The 20,455-nt window shown below is 45.2% G+C and overlaps 1 protein-coding gene across 5 annotated transcripts in view; it reads left to right on the top strand.

Annotated features, from left to right (window-relative positions):
- Positions 1-20,455, top strand: part of LOC106579820 (serine/threonine-protein kinase TAO3) — a 134,069-nt gene that overhangs the window by 90,531 nt on the left and 23,083 nt on the right. For all 5 annotated transcript variants that reach the window (XM_014160025.3, XM_014160027.3, XM_045704275.2 and 2 more), the window contains 3 exons: positions 6,795-6,953; positions 9,487-9,681; positions 16,018-16,149. In XM_014160025.3, the coding sequence (XP_014015500.1) occupies positions 6,795-6,953; positions 9,487-9,681; positions 16,018-16,149 (486 nt within the window). The remainder of the gene's footprint in view (positions 1-6,794; positions 6,954-9,486; positions 9,682-16,017; positions 16,150-20,455) is intronic.

Below are 20,455 nucleotides of genomic sequence, written 5' to 3'. Positions count from 1 at the left end.
TGGCCCTCTCCAGATATACTGTCCCCATCCATACAGCCAGCTGGGTTCTCAGTACATCGCGCAGACAGGAATAAAGAACTCTCCGGGAAGAAGAAAGGCATGGGTGTATGTTTCATGATTAACTACTCATGGTGTGATTATGATAACATACAGAAACTCAAGTCCTTTTGTTCACCCGACCTAGAATACCTCACAATCAAATGCTGTAACCCTATTACCTCCCAAGAGAATTATCTTCGGTTATAGTCACAGCCGTGTATATTCCCCCTCAAGTCGATACAACGACGGCCCGCAAGGAACTACACTGGACTTTGTGCAAACAGGAAACCACATATCCTGAGGCTGCATTAATTGTAGCTGGGGATTTTAACAAAGCAAATTTGAGGAAAATGCTACCGAAGTTCTAACACATTGACTCTAGTACTTGCGCTGCTAAAACACTCGACCACTGCTACTCCAACTTCCGGGATCCCTACAAGGCCCTCCCCGCCCTCCATTCGGCAAATCAGATCATAACTCCATTTTGCGCATCCCTTCCTATAGGCAGAAACTCAAGCAGGAAGTACCCGTGCTAAGGTCTATTCAATGCTGGTCTGACCAATCGGAATCTATGATTCAAGATTATTTTGATCATGCAGACTGGGATATGTTCCAGGTAGCCTCTGAGAATAACATTGATGTATACACTGACATGGTAACTGAGTTCATCAGGAAGTGTATAGCTGATCTTGTTCCCACTGTGAATATTCAAATCTACTCAAATCAAAAACCGTGGCTAGATGGAAGCATTCACGCAAAACTGAAAGAGCAAACCACCGCATTTAACCATGGGAAGGTGACTGGGAATATGGTTGAATACAAACAGTGTAGTTATGCCTTCCATAATGAAATCAAACAGGCAAAATGTCAGTACAAAGTGGAATCGCAATTCCATGGCTCAGACACGAGACGTATGTGGAAGGGTCTGCAGACAATCATGGATTACAAAGGGAAAACCAGCCACGTCGAGGACACTGACGTCTTGCTCCCAGACAAGCTAAACACCTTCGCCCTCTTTGAGGATAACACCAGTGCCACCGACGCGGCCCGCTCCCAAGGACTGTGGCTTCTCGTTCTCCGTGGCCGACGTGAAAAATACATTTAAACGTATTAACCCTCGCAAGTCTGCCGGCCCAGACGGCATCCCTAGCCGCGTCCTCAGAGCATGCACAGATCAGCTGGCTGGAATGTTTACGGACATATTCAATCTCTCCCTATCCCAGACTACTGTCCCCACTTGTTTCAAGATGTCCACCATTGTTCCTGTACCCAAGAAAACAAAGGTAACTGAACTAAATGACTATCGTCTCGTAGCACTCACTTCTGTCGTCATGAAGTGCTTTGAGAGGCTAGTTACTATCATATCACCTCTACCTTACCTGACACCCTAGACCCACTTCAATTTGCATACCTCCCAATAGATCCACAGACGATGCAATCGCCATCGCACTGCACACTGCCTTATCCCATCTGGACAAGAGGAATACTTATGTAAAAATGCTGTTCATTGACTATAGCTCAGCCTTCAACACATTTTACATTTACATTTTAGTCATTTAGCAGACGCTCTTATCCAGAGCGACTTATAGTAGTGAATGCCTACATTTCATACATTTAATTTCATGCATTTAAAAAAATATATATATATAATTTGTTTTTGTACTGGCCCCCCGTGGGAATCGAACCCACAACCCTGGCGTTGCAAACACCATGCTCTACCAACTGAGCCACAGGGAACCATAGTACCTCCAAGCTCATCATTAAGCTTGGAGCCCTGGTTCTGAACCCCGCCCTGTGCAACTGGGTCCTGGACTTCCTGACGGGCCGCCCCCAGATGGTGAAGGTATGAAACAACACCTCCATTTTGCTGATCCTCAACACTGGGGCCCCACAAGGGTGCGTGCTCAGCCCCCTCCTGTACTTCCTGTTTACCCATGACTGCGTGGCCACGCATGCCTCCAACTCAATTATCAAGTTTGTAGACAACACAACAGTTGTAGGGCTAATTACAAAACAATGACGGGACAGCCTACAGGGAGGAGGTGAGGGCCCTGGCGGCGTGGTGCCAGGAAAATAACCTCAACGTCAACAAAATGAAGAAGCTGATCGTGGACTTCAGGAAACAGCAGAGAAAGCATGTCCTATCCACATCGATGCGACTGCAGTGGAGAAGGTACACATCACCAACGATCTGAAAGGATCCACCCACACAGACAGTGTGGTGAAGAAGGCGTAACAGCGTCTCTTCAACCTCAGGCGGCTGAAGAAATTTGGCTTGGCCCCTTAGACCCTCACCAACTTTTAGAGATGCATAATTGAGAGCATCCTGTTGGGATGTATCACCACCTGGTATGGCAACTACACCGCCCGCAACCGCAGGGCTCTCTAGAGGGTGGTGCGGTGTGCCCAACACATCACCGGGGGCGAACTACCTGCCCTCCAGAACACCTACAGCACCTGATGTCACAGGAAGGCCAAAAAGATCATCAAGGACATCAACCAGCCGAACCACTGCCTGTTCACCCCACTATCATCCAGAAGGTGAGGTCAGTACAGGTGCATCAAAGCTGGGTGCCCGAGAGACTGAAGAACAGCTTCTTTCTGAAGGCCATCAGACTGTTAAATAGCCATCACTAGCCGGCTACCACCCGGTTATTCAACTCTGCTCCTTACAGGCTGCTGCCCTACATACATAGACATGGAATCACTGGCCACTTTAATAATGGAACACTAGTCACTTTAATAATGTTTACATTCTGCTTTACTCATTTCATATGTATGCTGTATTCTGTTCTACTGTATTTTAGTCAATGCCACTCCGACATTGCTCGTCCTAATATTTATATATTTCTTAATTTCATTCTTTCAGATTAGTCTGTATTGTTGTGAATTGTTAGATATTACTGCACTGTTGGCGCTAGGAACACAAGCATTTCACTACACCCGCAATAACATCTGCTAAATATGTGTATGTGACCAATAATTTGATTTGATTTTGTGTGTTAATTTGTGCATGTTGTGTTCATTGTGTGCCTGGCTGTGTAATGGAGAGTTGATATTTTAGTTTGATTGGCCGACAGGTAATCCGAACTGCCTGCTAAGGGTTTTACGTTCTTGGTTGGTTGTCACTCTCACTCTCCAGGGTTCCAGCCAGGGGGCTTGTCATTTTTTATCTGGTTGCCCAGGGACTGTAGGGGTTAGTGGGCTGGAGGTGATGAGACGGTGGGGGGCTAGTCTGGAGCTCTGGGTAGATGTGTACCTTAACTATTAGTGAGGCTGACCTTGGGCCAGTGTCTAGTAGGCAACTTCCTCCTAATCTGAGTCGGGCAGGGGGCATTCACATCACTGCCCCTCGAGCCCCTAATTAAAAAACACACATGCTCATTGCCCGCCGCCCCTCTTTGAGCTCTTTAGGAGTCAGGTCACTAATCTGTGCCCCTGTGTTGTCAACAGATGCTTTCCCTTCAGGTTCCACTTCCACTGAGGGAGACAATTACAGACGCCCTGTTATTGTGACAGTGAGAGGTTATGAAATGTGTGTGTCTAACTTTCTCACTCATCGTTATTCACGATTCATTCCGGATTATCCGTAATCATGGTAGCATCCACATTACAGTAGTTGTGTTTAGAAACATATTATATTCTTATTTACTATAAAAAAGTGACACAATACATTATTTACGATTCATTTCTATTGGGCACAAAATAATGTGAAACACAACCAAAACAAAAAGAGCAAATGCATCTCATTCTCTCCTTTTCCCCTTCTCCCCCAGCCCCCTGGTCCATGGGAGCTCTCATTCTCTCCTTTTCCCCTTCTCTCCCCCAGCCCCCTGGTCCATGGGAGCTCTCATTCTCTCCTTTTCCCCTTCTCTCTCCCAGCCCCCTGGTCCATGGGAGCTCTCATTCTCTCCTTTTCCCTTCTCTCTCCCAGCCCCCTGGTCCATGGGAGCTCTCATTCTCTCCTTTTCCCCTTCTCTCTCCCAGCCCCTGGTCCATGGGAGCTCTCATTCTCTCCTTTTCCCCTTCTCTCTCCCAGCCCCCTGGTCCATGGGAGCTCTCATTCTCTCCTTTTCCCCTTCTCTCTCCCAGCCCCCTGGTCCATGGGAGCTCTCATTCTCTCACTCACTTGTTCAGTCCCTCTCTCCATCTTTCTCTATCTCCATCCGTTTGTTTGAAAACGGGAAAATGTGTCATCTCTATTTCCAGATGATGATGTCATCAGTGTGCTGCTGAATGAGAGTACTTTACATTACATTACATTACCTAGCCAGTATTTGTCAGATAGGTGTGCAGGGAGACACACAGGCATTGCATACATTACATTTCATTTAGCAAATATTTTTTTTATGTGTGTGGGTGGGTGGCGGCTTGTGCCTTTTGGGGGTCCAAAGCAAGAATTGGTTGGTGGGCCCCCTACCTCACGGCAAAACATTTTAGTTGTCCGCCTCTTGGCGGTGGATAATTTTCCCATGGGATGTAGAGAAAATGTGCAGTTTTAAAACAAGTTTTCTGCAATTTTATAACACATTTCATGCAATTCTACCCATTTTGCCATGGGGTGGAGAGACATTTTTGCAATTACTAAGCTAATTTCCTGCAATTGTCCACATTTTGTATAGACTTATGCCATGTCAGTATGATATCTGAGTGAGAATTACTAACAAAATCAATGGGGGTCCCCTGGCAGGCGTGGGGGCGGGCTACCGCTCTGTCCCTTATGTCCTTTAGTCTCTATAGGATGTATTCCTGCTAAACCTAGATAGGGACTCTATATAGGTTGAATAACCCACAGGCGCCCTCTAGTGACCAATGGACAATAGAGATCTTTCAGAGATTTTCTTTCAGATAGAAATCACATGTATTGATATATACAGTACCAGTCAAAAGTTTGGACACACCTACTCATTCCAGGGTTTTTCTTTATTTGTACTATTTTCTACATTGTAGAATAATAGTGAAGACATCAAAACTATGAAATAACACATGGAATCATAACCAAAAAAGTGTTAAACAAATCAAAATATATTTTATATATGAGATTCTTAGAGTAGCCACCCTTTGCCTTGATGACAGCTTTGCACACTCTTGGCATTCTCTCAACCAGCTTCATGAGGTAGTCACCTGGAATGCATTTTAATTAACATGTGTGCCTTGTTAATAGTTCATTTGTTGGAATTTCTTTCCTTCTTAAAGCATTTGAGCCAATCAGTTGTGTTGTCACAGATACCTTGTGACCACCATTGGCCTCATGCAGCACGACACATTTCCTTCACATAGAGTTGATCAGGCTGTTGATTGTGACCTGTGGAATGTTGACCCACTCCTCTTCAATGGCTATGCAAAGTTGTTGGATATTGGCGGGAACTGGAACACGCTGTCGTACACGTTGATCCAGACCATCGCAAACATGCTCAATGGGTGATATGTCTGGTGAGTATGCAGGCTATTGGACCATTTTCAGCTTCCAGGAATTGTGTACAAATCCTTGTGACATGGGGCCTTGTATTTGTTGTCTGTAGCTTATACCTGCCCATACCATAACCCCACCGCCACCATAGGACACTATTTACATTAGCAAACCACTCGCCCGCAAAACGCCATACACTGCCATTTGCCCAGTACAGTTGAAACCGGGATGCATCCATGAAGAGCTCACCTCTCCAACATGCCAGTGGCCATTAAAGGAGAATTTGCCCCCCGAAGTCTGTTACGACGCCGAACTGTGGTCAAGCCAAGACCCTGGTGAGGACGACGAGCATGCAGATGAGCTTCCCTGAGATAGTTTATGCAGAAATTCTTTGCTTATGCAAACCCACTGTTTCATCAGCTGTCTGAGTGGCTGGTCTCCGACGATCCCGGAGGTGAACAAGCCGGATGTAGAGGTCCTGGGCTGGCGTGGTTACACGTGGTCTGCTGTTGTGTAGCCGGTTGGACGCACTGCCAAATTCTCTAAAATTACTGGAGGCGGCTTATCGTAGAGAAATGAGCATTACATTTTCTGGCACAGCTCTGGTGGACATTCCTACAGTCAGCATGCCAATTGCACGCTCCCGCAACATTTTGAGATGTCTGTGGCATTGTGTTGTGTTACAAAACTGCCCAGTGTGCACCTGTGTAATGCTCATGGTTTTGCAACAGCTAATGGGGATCCTAATAAAATACCAAATGCCGTTTTGATCAGTTTCTTGATATGCCACACCTATCAGGTGGATGGATTATCTTGGCAAATGAGAAATGCTCACTAACAGGGTTGTTAGAAAATTTGTATACAGAATTTGAGAGAGATTAGATTTTTGTGTGTGTGGAAAATTTCGGGGCTCTTTTATTTCAACTCATGATATAGAAATGAGTGTATGTGCCTTTGACTCCCCACATTGTTTTCACCATACCAAATACAGCTGCTAGTATCAAAGTCTCTGCAATAGTGTGTGGTGTCATAGCGTAGTGGGCCTAGCCATTCACCGTGGGGATGATTCAAGTGCAACGGTTAAGTGCCACCTTTTCCTATGATATAAGGTTGCTTTCTGGTTGAATTTCACCTTTTAGATTTTAATCATTTTCATTTCCATTTTTAAGGTTAACCACATTAAAATGATTGACATACAAAGACGATATTATAATATATTCTGTATATATTTTGATATTATTATTATTATTTTTTATCAGGATTTTGGAAATTCTTCCGCGACCCCATTTTCATATCAGGCGACCCCCTTGTTTGCTCTAACCTGTAACCTCTCTTTTCTCCCCAGCATGACTTTGTACGTCTGGAGCGCCCCCCGCGGGTCCTCATGGATCTGATCCAGAGGACCAAGGACGCGGTGAGGGAGCTGGACAACCTGCAGTACCGTAAAATGAAGAAGATCCTTTATCAGGAAAAACACATGGGGGAGAGCCAGGAGGAGGAGGAGGTGAGGATGGAAAGGGGGAGCCAGGAAGGGGAGAGCTGGGAAGGGGAGAGGAGAGGATGGGAGGAGGAGGAAGGGAGAGCCAGGAGGGGGAGAGGAAGGGGAGACCTGGGAAGGGGAGAGGATAAGAAGAGGAGGAGGAGGAGGAGGAGAGGATGAGGAGGAAGGACAGTTGAAGTCAGTAGTTTACATACACCTTAGCCAAATACATTTAAACTCAGTTTTTCACAATTCCTGACATTTAATCCTAGTAAAAATTCTGTTTTAGGTCAGTTAGGATCACCACTTCATTTTAAGAATATGAAATGTCAGAATAATAGTAGAGAGAATTATTTATTTCAGCTTTTATTTCTTTCATCACATTCCCAGTGTGTCAGAAGTTTACATACACTCAATTAGTATTTCGTAGCATTGCCTTTAAATTGTTTAACTTGGGTCAAACGTTTTGGGTAGCCTTCCACAAGCTTCCCACAATAAGTTGGGTGAATTTTGGCCCATTCCTCCTGACAGAGCTGGTGTAACTGAGTCAGGTTTGTAGGCCTCCTTGCTCGCACACACTTTTTCAGTTCTGCCCACAAATTTTCTATATGATTGAGGTCAGGGCTTTGTGATGGCCACTCCAATACCTTGACTTTTTTGTCCTTAAGCCATTTTGCCACAACTTTGGAAGTATGCTTGGGGTCATTGTCCATTTGGAAGACCCATTTGCGACCAAGCTTTAACTTCCTGACTGATGTCTTGAGATGTTGCTTCAATATATCCGCATAATTGTCCTGCTTCATGATGCCATCTATTTTGTGAAGTGCACCAGTCCCTTCTGCAGCAAAGCACCCCCACAACATGATGCTGCCATCCCCTTGCGTCAAGGTTGGGATGGTGTTCTTCGGCTTGCAAGCCTCCCCCTTTTTCCTCCAAACATAACAATGGTCATTATGGCCAAACAGTTCTATTTTTGTTTCATCAGACCAGAGGACATTTCTCCAAAAAGTATGATCTTTATCCCCATGTGTAGTTGCAAACAGTAGTCTGGCTTTTTTATGGTGGTTTTGGAGCAGTGGCTTCTTCCTTGCTGAGCGGCCTTTCAGGTTATGTCGGTATAGGACTTGTTTTACTGTGGATATAGATACTTTTGTACCTTTTTCCTCCAGCATCTTTACAAGGTTCTTTGCTGTTGTTCTGGGATTGATTTGCACTTTTCGCACCAAAGTACGTTCATCTCTAGGAGACAGAACGCATCTCCTTCCTGAGCGGTATGACGGCTGCGTGGTTCCATGGTGTTTATACTTGCGTACTATTGTTTGTACAGATGAACGTGGTACCTTCAGGCATTTGGATATTGCTCCCAAGGATGAACCAGACTTGTGGAGGTCTACGATTTTTCTTGGCTGATTTTAGATTTTCCCATGATGTCAAGCAAAGAGGCACTGAGTTTGAAGGTAGGCCTTGAAGTACATCCACAGGTACACCTCCAATAGGCTAATTGACATAATTTGAGTCAATCAGAAGCTTCTAAAGCCATTATATCATTTTCTGGAATTTTCCAAGCTGTTTAAATGCACAGACAACTTAGTGTATGTCAACTTCTGACCCACTGGAATTGTGATACAGTGAGTTATAAGTGAAATAATCTGTCTGTAAACAATTGTTGGAAAAATGACTTGTCATGCACAAAGTAGATGTCCTAACCGACTAGCCAAAACTATAGTTTGTTAACAAGACATTTGTGGAGTGGTTAAAAAACTAGTTTTAATAACTCCAACCTAAGTGTATGTAAACTTCCGACTTCAACTGTACATTGACTATAACCACTAATATTCTTACTTTACTATAAAACATGTCAGTAAAACATTTGATTACATGAATATAATATTAAAACAATGCCATTGTGTGTCAGGGTGGATAAGCCTCTGGAGTCTACTGAACTCCTGTTATGGTCTGGCACAAATGGAATACTGTAGTTGTCCCAGAGGTCAACAAAGATTGACATGAAGAAAACCGCTGTCCTCCTGTTCACCTGTCTTGAACTAGGGCGAAGGAACAATGATACAGAGTCATGTGTACCCTGTTGTATAGCCCAGCGTCTCAGTTCTCCAACCATTTTTTTGCCCTTACAATTATGAAGAGCTTAATAAGAATAGAAATTAACACATTTCTAGACATTCTGGTTTTGATTTCCCTGTGCTGGGGTCTCTCCTCACTGCCACACGCTCTGTTTTGTATGACACACTCAAGCATGCTGATCCTGTCAGGATGGACGGACACGGACACAGAAACGGACAGGACTGACATCGATACTGTCTGTCCAGGTGAAATGTCCCCCATTTAAACAAATGGGGGTTAATGGGCTATTTAGCATGACTTTGACTCTGTTGCCCTCTGGATGGCAGGACATTGTCTGCTGTATCAAGGTCACTCCAAGCTTAATGAGGCTATTTGTAAACCCATATTTACAGTTGAGGGGTGGGAAGTGGCAAGGGGTGTGTGTGTATATTTCCCACAGTGTGTGTATACTGATTACCATCTCTCTCTCTTCCAGGACTGTGAGCAGGCCAGCTGTAAGATGAACAGCCTGGGCAGTAACCACTCCCTCCCCAGCACCTCAGTCAGTACAGGAAGCCAGAGCAGCAGCGTCAACAGCATGCAGGAGGTCCTAGACGAGAGCTGCTCCGACATGACCATGATGCACCACGACTACGACAGCAGCTTAGAGTCCTCCGCACAGTCCAAGAAGGTATTATTGACAGAGAGAGAGAAACACACACACATACACTCACACACACCTAGAAAGTAACACTGACAGAGTGAGAGAGAGCGACATACGCTAGCATACACGCACACACACACCAAGAAGGAGAGAGACGGCCGGACAGCAGGAGAGACACACACTATAAAACTAGCACCATCAGTGTCCCTCCAGCTAGTCACTCACTCCAACACTACCCACGTCCTCAAGAATGACACAAACAAACATGAACACACACATCAAGAAGGTACTACTCATCTAGCCCCTTAATCTAGCCAGCCAGCCAGCCAGCCAACAACCACCTACACCAAACTTAAACCCAAGTCCTGAAGAATGACAGCTCTCAGGGATGTACAAACGCTCATACACACAGGAGGGATAGCTATACCCTCCAACCCTCACCCAAATAATGACACACAGGAGGGATAGCGATACCCTCCAACCCTCACCCAAATAATGACACACACAAACAGAACCAACCTCGCCGCGGTATTCATATAATCATACTATATTAACCTAACCAAACCCAACACCCTTCAATTAAAAACACTGATGCCATGGAAACCAAAGATTCATTCTTCCACTTTTAAAATGCTGCTCAGCTTGATTCCTGTAAAGATGATACACACACACACACACACACACACACACACACACACACACACACACACACACACACACACACACACACACACAGCACACAGACAGAGTTCATCACTCCTGTGAATCACACTTTGAGAACAAATATGCCCTGACCTCTCCTCTTCTCTTCTCTCGCCTGGCGTTGCCACACAGGCTGAGGGTTGAGCTGGACACACTGCTGAATGCTTGACATTCATTCTGAATACCCTGCATGTCTCAGGCATCGCAGCACAGAATACACAGGCACACTCACACACACACTTCAAACTTGCAGATGATGAGATGTTTGTTTCCTCCTCTTCAGCCACATATCTTTCCTGGTCTTTATCGTTTAGTTAACTGTTATTAACGATGGGTGTACGGGTTGCTGATATGCCACAAGGCCAGCATGGGTGTATAGGAACAAGAGAAGGTGGCATGTTGTCTGTCTATAGATTCACACTGATAAAGAGTTCCTTTTCATACATGTACAGTGCCTTCAGAAAGTATTCACACCCCTTTACTCTTTCCACGTTTTGTTGTTTTACAAAGTGGGATTAAAATTGATTTAGTTGTCATTTTTTGTCAATGGTCTACACAAAATACTCATGTGAAAGTGGAAGAAAAAAAATGTACATTTGTAAAATAAAACTCTAATATACAGTATCTTGATTAGATAAGTTAATACATGTTAGAATCACCTTTTGAGTCTTTCTGGGTAAGTCTTAAGAGCTTTCCACACCTGGATTATCCAACATTTGCCCATTATTATTTAAAAAAATTATTCAAGCTCTGTCAAATTGGTTGTTGATCATTGCTAGACAGTCATTTTCAGGTTTTGCAATACATGTTCAAGTAGATTTAAGTCAAAACTGTTGCTCGGCCACACATTCTTGGTAAGTAACTCCAGTGTATATTTGGCCTTGTTTTTGGTTATTGTCCTGCTGAAAGGTGAGTTAATCTCCCAGTGTCTGGTGGAAATCAGACTGAACCAGGTTTTCCTTTAGGATTTTGCCTGTGGTTAGCTCTATTCTGTTTATTTTTTATCCTGAAAAACTCCCCAGTCCTTAATGATTACAAGCATACCCAAAACATGACGCAGCCGCCACTATGAAAATATTGTGTGTTATACAGTAATATATTGTATTGGATTTGCCCCAAACATAACACTTTGTATTCAGGACAAAAAGTAATTTGCTTTGACACATTTTTTGCAGTATTACTTTAGTGCCTTGCTGCAAACAGGATGCATATTTTGGAATATTTTTATTCTGTACAGGCCGGAGGGGATGGCTGCCGTTTTATGGGCTCCTAACCAATTGTGCTATTTTTTGTTTTTTTCACATTGTTTGTAAATCGCCTCTACCATCCATTCTATTGGCCAACGTGCAAACCCTGGCAAATAAACTCGATGATCTCCGTTCGAGACTATCCTACCAACGGGACATTAAAAACTGTAATATCTTATGTTTCACCGAGTCGTGGCTGAATGACGACACGAATAATATACAGTTGGCTGGGTTTTCTGTGCATCGGCAGGACAGAACAGCTACGTCTGGTAAGACGAGGGCTGGGGGTGTGTGTTTATTTGTCAATAACAGCTGGTGCGCCATGTCTAATATTAAAGAGGTCTCAAGGTATTGCTCGCCTGAGGTACAGTACCTCATGATAAGCTGTAGACCACACAATCTACCAGAGGTGGGACCAAGTCATTGTTTTACAAGTCACAAGTAAGTCTCAAGTCTTAGCACTCAAGTCCCAAGTCAAGACAGGCAAGTCCGAGTCAAGTCTCAAGTCAAGACCGGCAAGTATCAAGTCAAGTCTCAAGTCTTTAACTTTGAGTTTCGAGTCCTAAACAAGTCATAATGTGCTCTTCACGAAATGTAATACCATTTCATATTTTTAACAAGAGTAATAGTTAGTATATTATGTTTACGCAAATCATGAATGCTTTAAAAAAATATATTTATTACTTTCCAAATAAACTTTATTTCCATGGAAATACATGAGTAGCCATAAGAATGTGTGTGGTTACAGTTGGCTAACATATGTCAATGGCTTTAGGAACAGCAATAACATCAGGCAGGATTTAGGCTACCAACTGCCTAGCCAGTTGTAGCTCAATTTTGGGTGCAGTGATCACATTCCCGCACTGACTGACTGAGTGGAGTTGCATTGACTTAACATTACGTTAGTCAACATGCAAACACTGGCAAAGTTATGAATGATATAGCTGTCGGCTATATTAGCGACGAATTACCGTTCTTTGTGCAGCTTCAAATGTCGAACAAAGTTGGAAATTGTTGCGCCTCCGTCTGTCATTTTCTTCCCGCATGTTTTGCAAGTTGCAATCCATTTTTAGTTGATACAGCGTAGTCTTTATATCCGAAAATAATAACTTTGGGTATCATCTTTCCAAGTGCTCCATCTGAATTCACTCGCCGACGTTCCTCTGCACTGCCACTCACAACTTTTTCTCAGCTGGCACAATTTGCTTGGCTGCTGTCCGATTCAAACTGCAATCCGTTAAATGAAGAGTTGATGCGCTGCACACTTTTTAATAGCATCATTTTTATATTTGGGCTTGGGGAGGGTATCAAGTCAGTTCAAGTCAAAGGGCTCAAGTCTAAGTCAAGTCACGAGTCATTGGTGTCAAAGTTGAGTTGCAAGTCATCATATTTGTGACTCGAGTCTGACTCGAGTCCAAGTCATGTGACTCGAGTCCACACCTCTGCTATCTACCAAGAGAGTTTTCATCTATATTTTTTGTAGCCGTCTATTTACCACCACAAACCGATGCTGGCACTAAGACCGCACTCAACAAGCTGTATAAGGCCATAAGCAAACAAGAAAATGTTCAGGTAGCCTAGTGGTTAGAGCGTTGGGCCTGTAACTGAAAGGTTGCTGAATTGAATCCTTGAGCTGACAAGGTAATAAATAATCTGTCGCTCTGCCCCTGAGCAAGACAGTTGACCCACTGTTCCCCGGGCGCCGTTGACATGGATGTCGATTATGGCAGCCCTCCGCACCTCTCTGATTCAGAGGGGTTGGGTTAAATGTGGAAGACACATTTCAGTTGAATGCATTCAGTAGTACAACTGACTAGGTATCCCCCTTTCCTTCATCCAGAAGCGGCGCTCCTAGTGGCCGGGGAATTTAATGCAGGCAATCCATTTTACCTTATTTCTACCAGCATGTCACGTGCAACCGGAGAAGAAAAAAAGTCCTCCTTTATTCCACACACAGAGATGCATACAAAGCTCACCCTCCATTTGGCAAATATGACCGTAATTCTATCCTCCTGATTCCTGCTTTCAATTAAAAACTAAAGCAGGAAGCACTAGTGACTCGCTCAATACGGAAGTGGTCAGATGATACGGATGCTATGCTACAGGACTGTTTTGCTAGCACAGACTGGAATATGTTCCGGGATTCATCCAATGGCATTGAGGAGTATACCACCTCAGTCACCGGCTTCATCAATAAGTGCATCGACGACGTCGTGCCTACATTGACAATATGTACATATCCCAACCAGAAGCCATGGATTACAGGCAGCATCCGCACCGAGCTAAGAGAGGGACACTAATCCGGACGCTTATAAGAAATCGCGCTATGCCCTCAGACGAACCATCAAACAGGCAAAGCATCAATACAGGACTAAGATTGAATCCTACTACCCCGGCTGAGACGCTCACCGGATGTGTCAGGGCTTGCAAACTTTTACCGACTACAAAAGGAAACCAAGCCGCGATGTGCCCAGTGATGTGCGCCTACCAGACGAGCTAAATGCCTTTTATGCTTGCTTCGAGGCAAGCAACACTGAAGCATGCATGAGAGCACCAGCTGTTCCGGATGACTGTGTAATCCCGCTCTCCATAGCCGTAGACCTTTTAAACAGGTCAACATTCACAAGGCCCGCAAAGCCCATCACTAAGCTGAGGACCCTGGGACTAAACACTTCCCTCTGCAACTGGATCCTGGACTTCCTGACGGGCCGCCCTCAGGTGGTAAGTGTAGGCAACAACACATCTGCCACGCTGATCCTCAACACGGGGGCCCCTCAGTGGTGCTTGCTTAGTCCCCTCCTGTACTCCCTGTTTACCCACGACTGCGTGGCCAAGCATGACTCCAACGCCATCATTAAGTTTGCTGACGACACAATAGTGGCAACGATAAGACAGCCTATAGGGAGGTGGTCAGAGACCTGGCAGTGTGGTGCCAGGACCACAACCTCTCCCTCAACGTGAGCAAGACAAAGGAGATGATCGTGGATTACAGGAAAAGGATGGCTAAACACACCCCATTCACATCGAAGGGAGTGTAGTGGAGCGGGTCGAGAGTTTCAAGTTCCTTGGTGTCCACATCACCAACAAACTATCATGGTCCAAACACACCAAGACAGTCGTGAAGAGGGCACGACAACACTTTTTCCCCCTCAGGAGACTGAAAAGATTTGGCATGGGTCCCCAGACCCTCAAAAGTTATACAGCTGCACCATTGAGAGTATCCTGACCGGTTGCATCACCGCCTGGTATGGCAACTGCTCGACATCCGACCGTAAGGCGCTACAGAGGGTAGTGCGAATGGCCCAGTACATCACTGGGGCCAAGCTTCCTGCCATCCAGGACCTATATACTAGGTGTCAGAGGAAGGCCCAAAAAATGGTCAAAGACTCCAGTCACCCAAGTTATAGACTGTTCTCTCTGCTACTTCATGGCAGGTGGTACCGGAGCGCCAAGTCTAGGTCCAAAAGGCTCTTTAACAGCTTCTACCCCCAAGCCATAAAACTTCTGAACAATTATTAAAATGGCCACCCGGACTATTTACATTTATCCCCCAACCCCCACTTTGTTTTCACGCTGCTGCTACTCGCTGTTTATTATCTATGCATAGTCACTTTACCTACATGTACAAATTACCTCGACTCAGCTGTACCCCCGCACATTGACTCGGTACCGGTACCCCCTGTATATTGCCTCGGTATTGTTATTTTATTGTGTTACTTTTTATTTAATTTTTACTTTAGTTTATTTAGTAAATATTTTCCTAACTGCATTGTTGGTTAAGGGCTTGTAAGTAAGCATTTCACTTTAAGGTCTACACCTGTTGTATTCGGAGCATGTGACTAATAACACTTGATTTGATTTATTGCACACAAGAGTGATGAAACTTATTATGTGCCTTGTTATTTAGGCTTGCCATAACAAAGGGGTTGACTGAAGACATTTTAAGCTTTTCATTTTTAATTAATAATACATTTAAAATTACAACATAATTCAACTTTGACACTATGGGGTTTAGTGTGTAGGCCAGTGACAACAAACATCAATTTAATCAATTTTAAATTCAGGCTGTAACACAACAAAATGTGTAAAATGAATCATTTCTGAAGGCACTAACTGGTCAACCGGTCATGAACTGACATATGTAGGTTTATACACACTCCAATTTGGAAGTCTAACCATCTAACGTTGGCTTGAGTTCAGTACAAAACTGTTCACTTCCAACCTGTGGCGCTACAGAACTATGAGAGAACAACCACCATACCTATCCTGTCCGCCAGACGCCCTATATGAAGAATCATTTGGCTGCCAATAATGCAACGTTCAATTATATCAACTACAGTTACATTTAGGTTTTGAAGTTACAGGCCATGAAATTCAACATTTCTCCTGTCTCTCTCTCGCCCTCTCTCCTCAGGACCACAGGTATAACTGGGATAATGGTCTGAAACCTGACCTCAGGCCGGAGCTGATGCCATTATCCTCTGACATGAGCCAGGCACACAACTACCGCCACAACAACTTCTCCACCATCAAATCAGCATCACTTGTAAGGGTCAACACCCCTTTATCTCTCTAGCTTAATTTATCTCTCCTTTCTCTCTACTATCCACCATCTAATCAGCATCACTGGAAAGGGCTACCATCATAGGTCACTCTCCCTGGGTGGTACCAAGTCTCCCTCATAATCTGTTCATCTTTACCTCTCCTCTTTCCTTTGTCTCACATGCTGTCTCTCTCTAGCTTTCTCTTTCCTTTTGTATTGTTTTCTCTTGTTCTCACTCTATTCTTTCTCTCCCTCGCTCCCTCCCTCTCTGTGTCCTTCCACTCACTCAACACCTTTGTGTTCTCCCGGTCCTTCACTCTGCTTCCGCTCCTCTTCACCTCTCTCTCCTTTTCTCCCTCCCTCGCTCATTCTCCTGTACTTTTTCCACCTCACTAATATATCACTCTCTTGGGGTTCCCGAGTGGTGCAGCGGTCTAAAGCACTGCATCTCTGTGCAAGAGGCGACACTACAGTCCCTGGTTCGAATCCAGGCTGAGTCACATCCGGCCGTGATTGGCAGTCCCATAGGGCGGCGCACAATTGGCCCAGCGCCGTCCTGGTTTGGCCGTGGTATGCTGTCATGTAAATAAGAATTTGTTCTTAACTGACTTGCCTAGTTAAATAAAGGTTAAATAAATACTCCGACCCCCTCCGTCTTAAGTCTGGAGGGGTGCAGTGCAGTATGGAGTAAGATTACCCTCCCTGCCTCTCTCTCGCGCTTTCTCTTTCCATGTATGTTGTCATGGATACAAGGCTCCAGTAAGCAGTCAGTCAGTTCCAATGTTGTCTATGGTCTGTCTGTCCTCCCACTGGTTTTAAGCCCTGGACTGGCTTTGGCACTGGGGTGTCAATGTCCTTAACATGCCGTGTGTTAGGCTAGATTTACTGACTGGGGTTTACTGTGTTCTGGTTCTGGATACTTGGTTTACTGGATACTTTGTTCTGACTGCGATAGGTAGTGTTTATTTGATCAATAGTGTGAAATCAGCACTCTGACTGTTAATCAAATTGGTTGTTCACGTGGTTGTTGTTTTATGAGGCAGGGTATTGTGGTGTTGCTTCCCCATTGCGGTAGGTATGAGTTGCATTCAGACAGCGTGGAGTCTGTTGCTGCTGCAACGATGACATCATCGCTTTCTGCCGCCGTGAGGCGGGCCCACGTCCCCTGATGGACTCGGCACTGCTCGCTCAGACTGGAAAGAACAGGTGGGGGGGGGGGAGAAATGACAATGTAGAGGGAGGGAGAAAATAAATGGGATGGACAGAGAGGAGAAAAACATACACACAATGGAGGGAGGGAGGCTAAAGGAAAAGAAAGTGAGAGAATAGACAGAAACAAACACAGACAGACAGATGGACAAGAGAGACAGTCAAGTAGGCCGAGAGGAATAAGAATGAAGGAGGGAGGAGAGGAATGTGACTGAAGGAGGGAGGAGAGGAATGTGACTGAAGGAGGGAGGAGAGGAATGTGACTGAAGGAGGGAGGAGAGGAGTGTGACTGAAGGAGGGAGGAGAGGAGTGTGACTGAAGGAGGGAGGAGAGGAGTGTGACTGAAGGAGGGAGGAGAGGAGTGTGACTGAAGGAGGGAGGAGAGGAGTGTGACTGAAGGAGAGAGAGGAATGTGACTGAAGGAGAGAGAGGAATGTGACTGAAGGAGAGAGAGGAATGTGACTGAAGGAGAGAGAGGAATGTGACTGAAGGAGAGAGAGGAATGTGACTGAAGGAGAGAGAGGAGAGGAATGTGACTGAAGGAGAGAGAGGAGAGGAATGTGACTGAAGGAGAGAGAGGAGATGAATGTGACTGAAGGAGTGGAATGTGACTGAAGGAGAGAGAGGAGAGGAATGTGACTGAAGTAGAGGAATGTGACTGAAGGAGAGAGAAGGAGAGAAATGTGACTGAAGGAGGGAGAGAAGGAAAGGAATGTGACTGAAGGAGAGAGACGAGAGGAATGTGACTGAAGTAGAGGAATGTGACTGAAGTAGAGGAATGTGACTGAAGTAGAGGAATGTGACTGAAGTAGAGGAATGTGACTGAAGGAGGGAGGTGAGGAATGTGACTGAAGGAGGGAGGAGAGGAATGTGACTGAAGGAGGGAGGAGAGGAATGTGACTGAAGGAGGGAGGAGAGGAGTGTGACTGAATGAGAGGAGTGTGACTGAATGAGAGGAGTGTGACTGAATGAGAGGAGTGTGACTGAATGAGAGGAGTGTGACTGAATGAGAGGAGTGTGACTGAATGAGAGGAGTGTGACTGAATGAGAGGAGTGTGACTGAAGGAGAGAGAGGAGTGTGACTGAAGGAGAGAGAGGAATGTGACTGAAGGAGAGAGAGGAATGTGACTGAAGGAGAGAGAGGAATGTGACTGAAAGAGAGGAATGTGACTGAAGGAGAGAGAGGAGAGGAATGTGACTGAAGTAGAGGAATGTGACTGAAGTAGAGGAATGTGATTGAAATAGAGGAATGTGACTGAACGAGAGAGAGGAGAGGAATGTGACTGAAGTAGAGGAATGTGACTGAAGGAGAGAGAAGGAGAGGAATGTGACTGAAGGAGGGAGAGAATGAAAGGAATGTGACTGAAGGAGAGAGACGAGAGGAATGTCACTGAAGTAGAGGAATGTGACTGAAGTAGAGGAATGTGACTGAAGTAGAGGAATGTGACTGAAGTAGAGGAATGTGACTGAAGTTGAGGAATGTGACTGAAGGAGAGCGAGAAGGTGAGGAATGTGACTGAAGGAGGGAGAAGGAGAGGCATGTGACTGAAGTAGAGGAATGTGACTGAAGTAGAGGAATTTGACTGAAGGAGAGCAAGAAGGAGAGGAATGTGACTGAAGGAGGGAGAGAAGGAGAGGAATGTGACTGAAGTAGAGGAATGTGACTGAAGAAGAGGAATGTGACTGAAGGAGGGAGAGAACGAGAGGAATGTGACTGAAGGAGGGAGAGAACGAGAGGAATGTGACTGAAGGAGGGAGAGAAGGAGAGGAATGTGACTGAAGGAGGGAGAGAACGAGAGGAATGTGACTGAAGGAGGGAGAGAAGGAGAGGAATGTGACTGAAGGAGGGAGAGAACGAGAGGAATGTGACTGAAGGAGGGAGAGAACGAGAGGAATGTGACTGAAGGAGGGAGAGAACGAGAGGAATGTGACTGAAGGAGGGAGAAAACGAGAGGAATGTGACTGAAGTAGAGGAATGTGACTGAAGGAGGGAGGAGAGGAATGTGACTGAAGTAGAGGAATGTGGCTGAAGTAGATGAATGTGACTGAAGTAGAGGAATGTGACTGAAGGAGGGAGGAGAGGAATGTGACTGAAGGAGAGGAATGTGACTGAAGGAGAGAGAGGAATGTGACTGAAGGAGAGAGAGGAATGTGACTGAAGGAGAGAGAGGAGAGGAATGTGACTGAAGTAGAGGAATGTGATTGAAATAGAGGAATGTGACTGAAGGAGAGAGAGGAGAGGAATGTGACTGAAGGAGGGAGAGAAGGAGAGGAATGTGACTGAAGGAGGGAGAGAAGGAGAGGAATGTGACTGAAGGAGGGAGAGAACGAGAGGAATGTGACTGAAGGAGAGAGACGAGAGGAATGTGACTGAAGTAGAGGAATGTGACTGAAGGAGAGCGAGAAGGTGAGGAATGTGACTGAAGGAGGGAGAAGGAGAGGAATGTGACTGAAGTAGAGGAATTTGACTGAAGGAGAGCGAGAAGGAGAGGAATGTGACTGAAGGAGGGAGAGAAGGAGAGGAATGTGACTGAAGGAGGGAGAGAAGGAGAGGAATGTGACTGAAGGAGGGAGAGAACGAGAGGCATGTGACTGAAGTAGAGGAATGTGACTGAAGTAGAGGAATGTGACTGAAGGAGAGGAATGTGACTGAAGTAGAGGAATGTGACTGAAGGAGAGGAATGTGACTGAAGGAGAGGAATGTGACTGAAGGAGAGGAATGTGACTGAAGGAGAGGAATGTGACTGAAGGAGAGGCATGTGACTGAAGGAGGGAGAGAACGAGAGGAATGTGACTGAAGTAGAGGAATGTGACTGAAGTAGAGGAATGTGACTGAAGGAGAGGAATGTGACTGAAGGAGGGGAATGTGACTGAAGGAGAGGAATGTGACTGAAGGAGAGGAATGTGACTGAAGGAGAGGAATGTGACTGAAGGAGAGAGAGCGGGAGAGAAGAGAGGTGGACTCTGTCATCTCACTGAATGAAGCGTTAGATATCAGTTAAGAGGAAAGGGGAGAAAGAGAAGAGAGGGATGGTGAGCCTCATCTGGAGGAGAGAGGGATGAATGGGGTTATTACAGGTCAGCCGGACTGGGAGAGGGA

Source organism: Salmo salar, chromosome 20 (assembly GCF_965601325.2).
Source record: "Salmo salar chromosome 20, fSalSal1, whole genome shotgun sequence".
Classification (NCBI taxonomy): domain Eukaryota; kingdom Metazoa; phylum Chordata; class Actinopteri; order Salmoniformes; family Salmonidae; genus Salmo; species Salmo salar.
The sequence above is the reverse complement of the archived record's forward strand: the minus strand, read 5'-3'. Positions and strand labels throughout refer to the sequence as shown.